The sequence below is a fragment of the Giraffa tippelskirchi genome, chromosome 4 (assembly GCF_054371585.1).
Source record: "Giraffa tippelskirchi isolate mGirTip1 chromosome 4, T2T-mGirTip1v1.2.pri, whole genome shotgun sequence".
NCBI lineage: Eukaryota > Metazoa > Chordata > Mammalia > Artiodactyla > Giraffidae > Giraffa > Giraffa tippelskirchi.
This window is the reverse complement of record NC_137278.1, coordinates 162,968,501-162,982,815: the sequence shown is the minus strand read 5'-3', so window position 1 is coordinate 162,982,815 and position 14,315 is coordinate 162,968,501. Positions and strand designations below refer to the sequence as shown.

The 14,315-nt window shown below is 35.2% G+C and overlaps 1 protein-coding gene across 3 annotated transcripts in view; it reads right to left on the bottom strand.

The window, feature by feature from the left end:
- Positions 1-14,315, bottom strand: part of CHPT1 (choline phosphotransferase 1) — a 29,267-nt gene that overhangs the window by 4,083 nt on the left and 10,869 nt on the right. For all 3 annotated transcript variants that reach the window (XR_014083450.1, XR_014083449.1, XM_081595541.1), the window contains exons 2-7: positions 12,147-12,294; positions 11,711-11,852; positions 7,988-8,072; positions 4,803-4,934; positions 2,137-2,295; positions 1,330-1,455 (exon numbers count right to left, since the gene is read on the bottom strand). Coding sequence is in view for 1 of the 3 variants with exons in the window: in XM_081595541.1 (XP_081451667.1) it covers positions 1,330-1,455; positions 2,137-2,295; positions 4,803-4,934; positions 7,988-8,072; positions 11,711-11,852; positions 12,147-12,294 (792 nt within the window). In the remaining 2 variants the exon portion in view is untranslated. The remainder of the gene's footprint in view (positions 1-1,329; positions 1,456-2,136; positions 2,296-4,802; positions 4,935-7,987; positions 8,073-11,710; positions 11,853-12,146; positions 12,295-14,315) is intronic.

Genomic DNA, 14,315 nt, shown 5'->3' with positions numbered 1-14,315 from the left:
ATGGCTAAAGCTTCTTTCTTATGCACCATAATTCTGTATTTTATAATTTTTGAATAGAAATTATATATTATCTACATCACTTTTTAAGCAGGATGCAAGCTATGAGAATTGAATTTGCTTGATAAGAATCATCATTATTAATATAAATTTTGCACTATCCTCAAGGGCTATACACATATATATGGTTGCTTACTTCTAGCACAAATGGTCCTGGAATCCTGTACTTGGTTGTACTGTCTGTTCTGTTTCCTCAGTATTAGCTGACATTTCTTGATGCAGTAGTGCCCTCTGCTAACACCAATTCCATTTAATTTACCTGTTATCTGCTATAAGTTCAGAGTAATTCTAATAACCTGGATTAAATAAGACACTAATTCATGTTTGTAAGCCTTTGCCAGAGAGTGAAGTGATTTTTGACATTTTGGTACTGGTTTTTTTGTTTTTTACTTTTATTTGCATTTATTTTTTGCGGCAATTATTCCCAGGCCATAAGTTTTTGTTTCTTCAGTTCAGTTTCCTCTGGGATATCTTTTTCTCCTGTGCAGCCTCCTCTTCTGGTCTAGGAATAATCTGTTCTTTTTCAGTAAGGATTATCTCAGTGTGGCAGGGAGAGCTCATGTAGGGATTGATCCAACCATGAGCTCTTGTAAGTCCTGTGCCGCATCTTGGGGACTTTGTTCACCTGGATGTGCTCAATGACCAGAGAATCTACATCTAAGCCCTTAAGTTCAGCATTATTACTCTCTGCATTTTTGAGCATGTGCAGTAAAAATTCAGCACTCTTTTTGGGCCACCGACCCTGCATCCAGCCTCACTGTTTGGCCCGTGCACACCTACCAACTCCACCGTTGTTAACAACAGAATGGCACAGGTTGCTTCTTTAAAGTGATATCCATCAGATATTGGTGGCTTTTCGGATATACATACTCTTTATGGCCTGGGCAGTTTGACGAGTGTTCTTAAAGTGAACACGAAGATTTGAACCTCTTGATCTGCATGATTTTGTGGGGTTTTTTGGGTTGAGTGAATAGCATACCATTTTTAGAGGTCACCTCAGGCCACTTGTACTGTTTTCTGGTACTATCTTTTTTTAAGGCACACAGTTTTGTTTTTAAGGATTTACATTTTTGGAACTATATCTCCATATATATGTGGGCCATATTCAAACACTATAAAATGAACTTTAAAGAAATAATTTTAAATGTTCAGAAAAGCTTAATAGATTAGAAAGTTAAGGCTACCTAATACCTCACTGAAATGACTCTTAAGCATAGTATTATCTGACATTTGTTAAAAATAAATATAAAATCTTAGCAAAAAGGTACTTACCATTGCTATCCATAGAACAATATATTCGTCTACAAAATTATTAAAGTACTGGTCTAAAAATAACAGACCTGGGCCAATAAAGACAGTGTCTTGAAGATACAGTTCACTTTTGGTCATGTGAGCTATCTATAAAAAAGTAAACAAAATAATTTCACTATTAAATTTTAAATGTTTTATTTTCAGGATAGAAATAACTAGATCTTTAATTTACTGTTAAGATAAGGATAAAAAGGTCATTTGGGCTTCCCTCATGGCTCAGTTGGTAAAGAATCTGCCTGCAATGCAGGAGACCTGGGTTTGATTCTTGGGTCTGAAAGATCCCCTGGAGAAGGGAATGGCTACCCACTCCAGTGGCCAAATTTCCTGGGAAATTTCATGGACAGAGGGGAGCCTGGCAGGCTACAGTCCACAGTATCAACAAAGTTGGACACAACTTAGCAACTAAACCACCACCACCACCACCAAAGAGACCATTTAATCTCACATTTGATATGGGAATATTGAATCTAAAATCTCTCAAATTCAGGACTAGGTAGCTTGTTAAAATTTCCAATATTTAAATTCCTTGATATCAGAAGGTTATAACTGATAATCATTGTTAAAACAAATAATTAAGAGAACTTACACTAAGGAGTCTTGTCTCTCTGAATAAAACATTCATTTACAGTATTACTTGGAGCACAAATAGCTAACTATTTATTGTGAGAACACCACAAAAAACATACCCATTATATGAAAGAGTTTCCAGCTTTGTGTTTAGGGAACAAATACATTATTTATACCATGAATCATAAATTAATTTCTTACCACCAATTTCTGTGCGACTTTAGCAAAGACACATCCAAACATTAGGGTATAAAGACAAGGATGCTTTTCAAACAAATTAGTTGCTGACTTTTTATAAATCATTATTGCCAGTATAATAATTATTCCTATGTGGAGTCCAGGTGATAAGACACTGGTACCCTAAGGGATAAAGCAGAAAATCAGCACCACATTTTAACAATGCATTTATTACAATGCAAATATTTTTTGATCATCTACTTTGTGTTAGGAACTAGAGACCTAGAGAAGAGTATGATAGTATATGGCCTAAAGGAGTATATAGACCTTAGCTGTGCTTTTCAAACTTCTATAGAACCCTACCAAGGGTTACAAAGAGGTAATACAGTGCTACAGATCTTTCATTTCAATTTTATATGAATATACATTTTAAGCTAATAATCACTAAAAAATGACATGATTTAATCTTATACTAAATTTTACCATGTTAAAGCCCATCAACAGTCCAGTTGCCAAGTTAACATATTTTTGTGAGATATTAAAATAAAGCTTAACCTGCCACTTTTACACAATATCTTAATCATTGATTAGGAGGAGTTTAATTCTAGTCTCTCTCTATACCAACATCCCACCCTGCCCTGCCTTTTACATTTAGACCACAAGTGCCCTCTTATGTAGCACTGTACAACTGAACCCATTATATTTTTATCTATATGAATCGGGATTCTGTCAGGATTGCTTATTCTGAGCAAAATACTGTAATAAATTTGATATTAAGGCTTACTAAATACATAACCAATTTAAATGTATCAATTAAAACTGCCTTATTCTTGTCTATTAAGTTTATATGTAATAAGTTAGAACTTACATTAATATGAATATTTTAAAGTCATGTCAATAAAACACTATACAGTAATGTTATAAATATTTATGCTATTAAAATGCTGCTTTAAAATTATTTATTTTGGCTGTGCTGGGTTTTTTGCTGCTGTGTGGGCTTTTCTCTAGTTGCGGGGAGTGGGGGCTACTTTCTAGCTGTGGTGTACAGGCTTCTCATTGTGGTGGCTTTCCTGTTGCAGAGCATGGGCTCTAGTGCATGGGCTTCAGTAGTTGTAGCTCCCATGCTCTAGAGCACAGGGTCAACTGTTGTGGTGCACGGGCTTAGCTGTACCTAGGCACATGGGATCTTCCTGGACCAGGGATCGAACCTGTGTCTCTTGCATTGGCAGGCAGATTCTTTACCACTGAGCCACCAGGGCAAGCCCTTAAAATGGGGTGCTTTTATCTGTTAATTTTATTCAGGGAAATCTGCTGCTAAAAAAACATTGAAAAATCACTGGTTTAAGAATTTGAAATCAACCACTTCTTAGAAATAGTGTTTGATTTCTTGTCTCCCTTCAAACATTTAATCAATTATTTCTTAGTAAAATATTCTCTAAAATGGACATTGATCCTCGCTAAGTTTTATAATTTTTAGTGGAACTCACTTTCCAGCTAGTGCTTTATTTTATCATCCATGGTCAAGCAACAAGTACTCTTAAGCCCTTTATGCAGAGTATTCTAACATTTCTAAAACAATTCTGAAGTCAACTGAAAAAACACCTCAAAAAACAACCAATTAATTTTTCCAAATATATCAGAACTTATGTATCTGAGTTCTATACTTTGCCTTTGAATTATGTATGTAAAAATATTCATAAAGATCGATAATATATGAATTATGTGGATTCCTTTCAAATTGTTTTAAGAACCAGTATATGTAATTTAAAAGAATGAGGTTTTTTTTTTTTTAAGTAAAAATACTATATTTCAGGTTTTTACTCTTATTTATTAGGTCTGGCTTCAAGTGACTTTGATTTTTCTCAAAATCAAACCCATCCTTACAGGACAGAAATTCTGAACTACAGCAAATTAAAGAGAATGAACTATAGCTTAAAGGCATTTCAGCAATGTTTTGATAGAAGATGGCATCACTGGAATAAGTTCATAATGTTCAACTACTTTGAAGATGACATGTTTTTTAAAAAACATAGATATTATATTTGTTTAAAAACTGAGCAGAATTCTTTCTGCCTCTTTTCTGTGCAAAAGTATTGAAGGAGTTTTTAAAAACAAATATGAATAAATACAGAAGTATAGATGAGCAAAATGTAAATAACACAACAAATACAAGGTGTACCCACTCAAGAACTGAGGTTGAAGTTTTTACCTTTTAAAATATTAGGGTAGTTTTAAAAATATATTTCAGTGATGAAATTTCAATAAAATTTACTTCATGCGTAATAAATTGTCCCATATGTGAAACCATGACTTTGGACTGCTTTCCTGACATTCAATCAGGAACTCATTCCTTCCTCCTCCTCTCCTATATCTGGGCCAGGCACAACAAGGAAGAAAACAAATGGCAGCTCTTAATTATATACAATAATGAAACAGCGGATGATTACATGGGATGTCACCAAAGCCTAGTCGAAGAAAGGCAGTATAGAAAGAGGAAAAATGCTGTAAAATCAGTCTAAACTGTTTCAAAAATGCCTTTTTGCATTATGTGCCTAAAAAGGATTCTTTTAAGATATTTAGTTTCCTTCCCTATTTTTAAAATTCATCATATTTTTAGCATCTCTATAGCTGGGTGTTAAGAAAATTTATCATAAAATTAATACTGAATGATGATTAAATTAATGTCTTACTGCTATAGTGGATCCATTCTTGCCAACACCACCATGGAGGATAACATGGAAATAATTTGAACAGGAAAATATTGCTCCACCTACTACTCCGAGAACTGGTAAGATCTTCAATTTTATTTCTAGGATGGGTATCTTTAGGGTAGAGGAAAGAAACACTTCATTAAGAAAACAAAATTTATTTTCCTGTTAAACAGTAAAGAAACATTATGATAGGGCCCTATATAATAAGCTACCCATTTTCTTATAATCAAACCTTAACTTCTGGAATGTAACCTGAAGTGTTAATTTTTCTTCTAATGGTTTTATCTCTTAAATGAATGCACCAAATTTAGCTGCTGCTGCTGCTGCTACTGCTAAGTCGCTTCAGTCGTGTCTAACTCTGTGCTACCCCATAGACGGCAGCCCACCAGGCTCCGCCGTACCTGGGATTCTCCAGGCAAGAACACTGGAGTGGGTTGCCATTTCCTTCTCCAATCAAATTTAGCTAAGTCTTCTTAAATAACTGTGATGAAGTATTTCATTTCACAAGCCTTCATCTGACTTAAAGGAAACATGAGAAAGGATAGTTCACTTGACTCTAGTACCTCTAAAAGGCAACATCTTAGGAGTCAGACACCGTGATCTGTGATCTGTATCACGAATGTGACAAATATCACAATGTGTGTGCATGCAAAAATTTTGTGTAGTTAACATCCAGGATTAAATCTCTTTAGCAATATATATTTACCTGTTGGTCAATTGCTGTTCAAGAAAACTTCCAAAGGCAGCAAAGGATTTAAAAAACAGTAACAATGAATTGCCAAAAGCTATAGGCTATTGTGTTTTGAAAATATACTTTGAAATACTGTACGAAAATTTGTGAAAACTACAGATTAACAATTCAATTTAGAAAATCTATATCTAAAACAAGTATTCTTATTGATGAGAATAAATAGGTATGCTTTCTATGTATGGTATTGCCAAAATATTGAATGAAATGATTTTAAGATTAAATTCTTCCACAGTATAACTAAATCAGAATTCCAAACTAAAACAACCACATCTGACAATGACCCGAGTTGCCTAACTGCCTCTAAGTCCACATTTACCTTCTAATGGGTATTGGCAGAGCAGCTACCATGAAAAACACATCTACGTATTTTAGAGGCCTATGTAGCACATCCTTGAGTCTATTATTTATTCTTACATGATAAGAAGGAATATGAATATCACAGAGCATGTTCCACTACTTAAAAATATGCTCAAAGTCTATTTCTGAGCCTAGTAATATGAATTACAATTGACAATTCTGAAACTAAACGCCACAGAGAAATTTCTTACAGTTGTTAAAAATAGATACAATTTTTAAAGCAATTTTAGGTTCAAAGCAACTGTACGGAAAGTACACAGAGTTCCCATATACTCCCTGCCCTCACACATGCTTCCCTACTATCAATATTATCTACCAGAGCGATACAATCCATGTTACAATCCATGAACTGACACCGACATCATTATCACCTATAATCACCCTAGTTTATATTATGGTTTGCTCTTGATGTTGTACATTCTGTGATAATGAATAATGTATAAAAGACAAATGTATAATGACAGGTAGACAGGTATCCACCATTATAGTATCACACAGAATGGGGTTCACGTCCCTTAAAATCCTTTTATCATTCATCCTTCCTTAACCCCATAACCTCTGGCAACAGCAGATTTTTTCAGTGTTTCCATCATTTTGCCTTTTCTAAAATATCATATAATTGGGATCATATAACATGGAGCCTTTTCAAACTAGATTCTTTCACTAAATAATATGCATTTAGGTTTCCTCCATGTCTCTTCATGGTTTGATAGCTCTTTCTTTTTAACACTGAATAATATTCCATAGCCTAGATGTACCATAGTTAATCCATTTAACCAGTGAAAGACTTGCTTCCAAGTTCTGGTAATTATGAATAAAGCTGCAATAAATATCCATAATCAGGTTTTTGTATAGACATAATTTTTTTATGGCTATGCCATGTGGCTTGTGGGATCTTAGTTCCCTGCCCAGGGATTGAGCCCCGGCCCACAGCAGTGAAAGTACTGAATCCTAACCACTGGACCACCAGGGAATTCCCTGCATAGACATAATTTTTAATGTATTTGGGTAAATACTAAAGAGCATAGTCGCTAGATCCTACGGCAAGAGTATGTTTAGCTTTGTATTTCTTACTGTTTGTATTACCAGGGGTATATTGCTTTGTGATCAAAAACAAGAGTCTGGAATCAGTCTGTTTAATTTCTAGCTCCAGTACTTACCAGCTATGTGTCCTTGTAGAAATTACTTAACCATTCTAAGACTTATTAATAAATCAGAATAATGACAGTATCTACTTCATAGAGTTGTTCTGGGGGTCAGATGAAAAGAGTAACGGTAAAATATTTAAGAACGTAGTAAGTGTTGAATAAGCATTAGTTGTTGACAACTGATATTATCCTTATTATTATTCTTCACTCTATGGGCATGAAGTTTTGAGTTAGCCGATAGTGTAAACTTAGGTTGTAGAGAGAAAATAATTTGTTTCTTCATAAATTTCCTTCCTGTGGAAAGCATGAATTTGTAACAGTGGCCTCCTTGAGAGTCAATTTTTATCAAAATACTAAGGTCTCCAACCAAGCAGAAAATAAAAAACATTCAACATGAGAAATTTCACTCATAGTAAATTATAAAAAATACAAATTAGCAACTTTCCTAATATTGAGAGGCAAGTTTCAAACATAAAGTGTTTGACTGAATTTACTTTTTTTTTTTTTTTCGAAAGCAAATAGAATTTATTAAAGAGGAGGAAAGTACAAAGCTCTCAGCATAGACACTGAGAGGGGGGTAAAGAGTCCCCCCCTGAATTTACTTTTTATAAATCTATTTTATGAAATAAATTTTGGCCTGAACAGTTAGTTCAACTAGCGAGTCTAATTGTGTATTTGGGAAATGGAGTAGTTTTCTTTTATGTGGTAGTATATTCATGAATAGGGTAGTATATTCATGCTGTAATAAGGGATATAGAATAGTAAAATTATAAAATGAAGAAAAAAGGTAAAGAAATGGAATGAATACTAAATATAGCTCTAAGGATATCTGAAGAAAATTAACAATACAATATTTTCCCCAAATGTTTAAAAAGTACTTAAATATAAATTTAAACACTTAGATTTACCATATAGTCCCACATTGTTGCTCCTCCAAATGTAGACAACACAAAGACGATCACTAAAGCTATCTGAATTTCAGTTACATCCACTCTAAAGAGGAAATATAAAGAATAGAGGTTTGTAAATCAAATTCCTGAATATGAAGGTTCATTAACCATATATTAAAATCAAAGGTGGAAAAATCTCCATAGTCTTTGTTTATTTTTACCTTTAGTCCTATCACTGAATTATCAATTAACTACACTGTTAAGTGAAAAAGCCTACAGGAACAACAACATGCTCACATATAGGTAAAAAACTTGTATAGCATATATACAATTGCTAGTAACAGTTACTGCTGAGATTACAGAAGGCTTTTATCTTCTACTTTATATACTTCTGCAAAGTTTGAATTTTTAATAACAATCATGTATTACTCTTGTAATCAGGAAAAATTAATAGTAACATAAAAACAACCAGATGATTTAAGGCAAATTCATAAACACTCTCAAGTCAGTTTCATTAAAAAGTGGGGAAAATTCCAATAGTTTTTCTCATTATGTTACTAATAGTCATTATAATTTTTGGTTTCCACAGACATTTTCCCCCTATATATAAACACACTCGTAAAAGTGTTAGCCGCTCAGTTTTGTCTGACTCTTTGCGACCCTATTAACTGTAGCCTGCCAGGCTCTTCTGGCCATGGAATTCTCCAGGCAAGAATACTGGAGTGGGTAGCCATTCCTGTCTCCAGGGGATCTTCCTGACCCAGGGATTGAACCCCGGTCTCCTACATTGCAGGCAATTACTTTACTGTTTGAGCCAACAGGAAGCCCTGAACATACTTAAACTTCTTTTAAAAACCCACTAAACCAAGCAACATCAGTCTCTAATCTGCATCCTCTGAAGCTACCAATTCCCCTCTCCTTTGCTCCATAAACAGGCTAGCAAGTAGTCCACATCTGTAATTTCCTCCTCTCTTCATATTGCTGCATAATCCACTACAGTCCAGTTTTTGGCCCCATTCTACTAAAATTGTTTAAGGTAAACAGTGACTTTCAATTTGTTGAACATAAGGGATACATTTTGGTTACTATCTCACATAACTCCTCTCAATATTTAATTGCTGATCACACCCTCTTTCTTGAAAAGCTTTGCTGTTTTTATGCCATGTTCTCTCGTGATTCTCCTACCTTTCTGGAAGATCTTCCCAGGCTCCTTCCTTCACATCTTAAATGCTACTGTTTCCAGAATTCCTCTTTTCTCTTTTTAGATTGTCTGAATATTGTATCTATACTTAAGACTACAATCTATATGCCAATAACCTCTAAATCCATTTCTCCAAATCCATATATTTTTTTCTGAGCTTCAGATTTTGTGTGTCTACCTCCTTGGCATCTCCTCTTAGATGCCCTGCTAGAGGAATACTTACTGTTCTGCAAATACAAGAAATGTAGGGATTAGATGATAAAATAGATCCAGATATGAAAGAAAAGACTTCTCAGCTGAGTTATTTTGAGGGCATTTAGAGGGAAAAGGTAACTGGAACATTAATGCACAAATAAAAGGAAAATGTAATGACATCCAGTATTTGTAAGATCAGTGATAGGCAAATCAAGGCCTCCAGACTACATGGAGAAATAGTCAAGTTAGTTGAAAAAGGTAAACTAATTTAATGTATGGTATTTTGTGAAGAAAAAAGAGGAAAAGTACTGGCATTTACTGAGCATCTATTATGAGTCTTATGAGCTATATATACATTATACCTGTTTTGGGGAAAGAGAAAGTGAAGTGATCTTTCCACACTTGTATTGAAAACAGCTGGATACTGCTATAGAAAAATGACTTCAGAGCCAAAATTCTTTCCCCTACACCTATGACTTATTACCAGAATTTTGTACTCTTTTTCAAGTAACAGTGCAGAATTCCATTAAGTTAACCCATAATTTTTCCAGGGTATGATTAGTGACCAGAAGCAACTAGGAAAGCTGACAGAAATTACAGGACAAACTTTCAGTGAACTAAACGACATATATAGGGATTGAGCTAGAAACCTTGGTTTCACACATGCATCATTCATACCACAGAAAGCTTCATTCTTCCTCTTTTAAGGATAAACTATATAAATGACTAATTTTTTGGAAATTTATTATTGTTTATTGACAGATTTTTCAGGACATCCATCCTAGCCAACTGACAGTTGATACTGACTGTCTTTGTTAAGTATTTCCAGAAGCTTGGCTGATGTCCCACATATAGATCCTTCTTACAGTGTTAAGCTGGACCATCCATGTGTATCCTACTCAATGCTCAATGATGCTTTTACTTTGATAAAGTGAAACCATACAGAGGAGGATCTGTGCCATAGAGAGTATTTGACATGGTTGAAACCCTGGGCAGTGCAGGATCTCCTCCAGTCCCTCACATGTCTGCTGCTCAACCACAGCAACCACTTCCCTGATGTTCTGAGTACTTCCTTTCCTCACCCTCCTGCCTACAATGCTTTTACCCCAATCTGTCTGGCATAACCCACCCACAAGTGACTCATCTTTCTATGTCCAATTCTAGGCACACATTAAGCTCTCAGTCAACAGTAAATAAGTATAAAGTGTACAACTGGGCCAGGAATGTAAAATAATTCATTTCAGAAAGATTTTTAATGAAGTTAAAAGTCAAAGAGGTAAAGTCTAAGTCATTAAATAACTGCTGCTACTGAACAACAGTTGTTAAGAGTGTGGGGTTTGGAGAGTTGAGTTTAACCCGGGCTCCACACTTTTTTAGCAGTATAAGGAAGTTACAGAACTTCTCTGCCTCACTGGTACAGTGGCAGTAATACCCTCAACAAGGTTAATGTGAGGAATAAATGAGAAAAGGCATGTAAAGCACTGAGTACACCGCCAGAACCACGCAAGTGCTCAACAGCTGACAGCTGTGACTATTCTGTCATTTAAAGTCAACGTGAAAAACTGACAGTGGCTTTCACTCTGCTAAATGATCCACTGTTTTGAGCTTCTCCTTTCATTTATCATTATCAGAAGTTTTTTGTTTTTTTTTTCAGAGCTACTGCTTCTCCCAGGAAGCACTAAAGCGCTCCAGGAAAGAATCTGAAGACAAGGGAAGCCAAAGCTGAGAATGAGCCAAAGGGAGACGGCTACTAAAGGGTCAGGCAAAGAGGGAGCTTATGAGAAAGAGAGACAGAGAACAGAGTTCCAGTCTTGTGTACTGTTTCCTGGTGTCTAAGAATAAAGCATCAGGGGCAAATATTACAAGATGCTTTTACATTATCTCACCAACTGTATACCACAGCTGAGATTCTCATGACTACTGCTGCTCGGGACTGCCGTAAAGGGGTTCCCCCTTATGGACACACAAAAATTTGACCATAAAGGACCTTTAGATTTCATATCTCATTATTTTATCTTTTAGCCAAATGCTTCTTTTTTAGGTACTTCATATCCTTTTTCTACTTTATTCACATCCCTTATTTTTCTTTTTCTCCTGTCAATGTAAACTTGGGCTAGTTAGTTGGAGAGGGAGAAAAAATAAAATTATCATCAAGTATGTAACTATAACAAGAACACCTAAAAGACTAAACCTAAGATTTAACATTTATGGATGCTTCAATAAATTAAAAAGTAATTTAAATTTCTGATTGACAGTTTGTTCCCTTTATCATGAATAAATGAAGTATGACAGTGAAAATGAATTTGATTATATCTTAAAATATACAACTTAAAATACATACTTACTTTCCAAACCTCAACACGCCTGAAACATAAGTCTGCCAGTGAGCACAATAAAACATGAACATCCCAATAAAAGAGCAGAAAAACAACCAGTCAGGATGAGTTCCTAAGCGAACAGCAATTGAAGCTCCAACTGCCATAAAAACTGAAAGAAATAAGGTTTAGAAACCATTAAGTATTTAAAATAAGTTAAATAACTGCCACTGAATGTTTAGAAATATAGAATTTTAAGGTGCATAATCTTGGCATTAAAATTAGGCAAGAATAAATTACTGAACATACTTTATTAGTGTATTTAAAGAAAAAAATACACTATGCAAAATTGCTCCCAAATGTAAACCAAAACAAACAGCTCAGTTCATTTCATTTTTTAAGTCATCATTAAAAAACAAACAAACAAACAAAAAACAACTGTAGGAAAAAATCTCCACTAACTTACCTGTGGAAAGAGAGTCGCAACCATGGTCAAAAAGTTCCCCTAAAGGAGAACAAGAATTTGTTCTTCTGGCTTGTTTCCCATCAATAGCATCCAGTGACTGGTATATGAAGAGTCCTAATGCACATAAAAGGTATGTCCAGTATGGTGCCTAACATGAAATGTAAACAATGAAGACTGGTGAGTGACAATAAGCCAGCCTCTGTTTGAAAACAGCTCAGCCCAAGGCAACCAACACATTTTCTTATGTTCTCGCTTTATAGCACCTCAGCGTGATATAAAGAACATTCATAACCCTCTTTCTACAGATATGAATTAAACTAAGAAATGAATTGCTTTAGATTGGGTAGACGGTCACAGAATATACTATGGGAAGCAGAAAGTTAAATGACTGAACAAGGATTAGGACCCTGATTTTGATTCTTAGTCCACAGCTCCTTTAGTATAATACTATTCATATATGGCACTGGATTTGAAATTATTAGATAAGTCTCCACTGTGAAAAAAGAACTTAAAGACAAACCACAGACCCCTGCTTCCATTTATGATGGAATATCAGGGACTGGATTTACTCTCCCACCTTGGATAACTAGAAACGCAATAAAATAAACAAAACAACCATTTCCAGACATTGCAGCCAGTGCAGCACTGTGATCCCTGACAGAAGGCAAATAAGTGACATGAGCCCTCTGAGTACTCCAGCTTAGTGCCTACAGGCAGTGTCCAGCCCGCAGTGCAGGAGTGGGGACCTGGAACAGAGCCCAGCAATTCTGCTGTGTTGAGGAGCAACAGAGCAGAGCTCAGGAAGGTCAAGGCAGATAGAATCTGTGGGTCAGAGCACGGGTAAGGAGAGGGGCACATGTTGTGGAGATCTGCAGAGGTTATCTTTGAGTCTTTGGCTGAGAAGTGACCTGTGCCTAATGAGAAAAAACTACTAATGAAGGCCAGGGAAAGAACCACATTCCCACCAGGCACAGCAGAAAGATCTTGTAATACTTGTGGCATTGGGTAGAGTTCTCAGAAGTGTAATGCCTTAGCAGTGGGGATACATTAGCCTTAGACTAAAGGTTTCTCTGACAGCCTTAACAGATGCAAAATCCAGCCTCAAAAGGATCTGACTGATTCCAGGTAACTTACCTATAGCCAACACAAAGTGCATCTTAAAGGAATACCCCATCAAACCTAGTAACCCTGAATGTAAAATTCACAATGTTTGGCATCCAATTAAAATACTACTAGTCACTGAAAGAAGCAGAAAAATACGCTGACAACTAGGAGTAAAATCAATCAAAACAATCAGACCCAAGAATGACAGAGAGAGTGAAATTTGCAGAAGAGGACATTAAAAGTTCTGATAAATATGCCTCATATGTTCAAGAAGGTGGAAGAAAGCACGATAGACTCCAGTAAAATTTCTAGAATGAAAAGTACAATATTTCAAATGTAAAATATAATATATGAGATTAACAACATGCTAGATACTTCAGAAGAAAATATCAGTGAATTTACAAACTATTAGAGGAAATTATCCAATATTGTGCATAAAAAGAAAAAAGGCTAAAAATAATTGAACTGGGCCTCAGTAACCTGTGGGATATATGTAATGACAGTCTCAGAAGGAGAGAAGAGAAAGGGTTGGACATGGAAAACACAAGAAAAAATAATGGCTGGAAATGTCCACATTTGATAAGATCTATAAACTCAACATATCCACGAAGCTCAGCAAACCCCAAGCAGAATAAGTATGTTTTTTAAAAAACCCACCAAGGCACATCATAATCAAATCACTGAAGACCAGTGATGAAGAGAAAATCATTTAAGGAGCCAGAAAAAAAGACACATTACATACAGAAGCATAGATAAAAATGACAGAGCAAAGAGTCAGTGAACTTGAAGGTAGGTCAATAGAAATGATGCAATTTCAACAAAAGAGAGAAAAAGGAGTTTATTTATTTATTTATTTATTTATTTTGAGAAAAAGGATTTTAAAACAACCATTCTTTTCTTTCAGCACTTTATAAATGTATTTTACTTCCTCAGGGACCCATGCGATGAAAGCAATGGCCAACCCCAAATTCCGCCTCAGAAATGAAGTATATAGCAAAAAGTGTTGAGACCTAGGGTTTCAAAGTTAGATCTGTGTTTGAGTTCTTGGCTCTGTTATTTAATAGC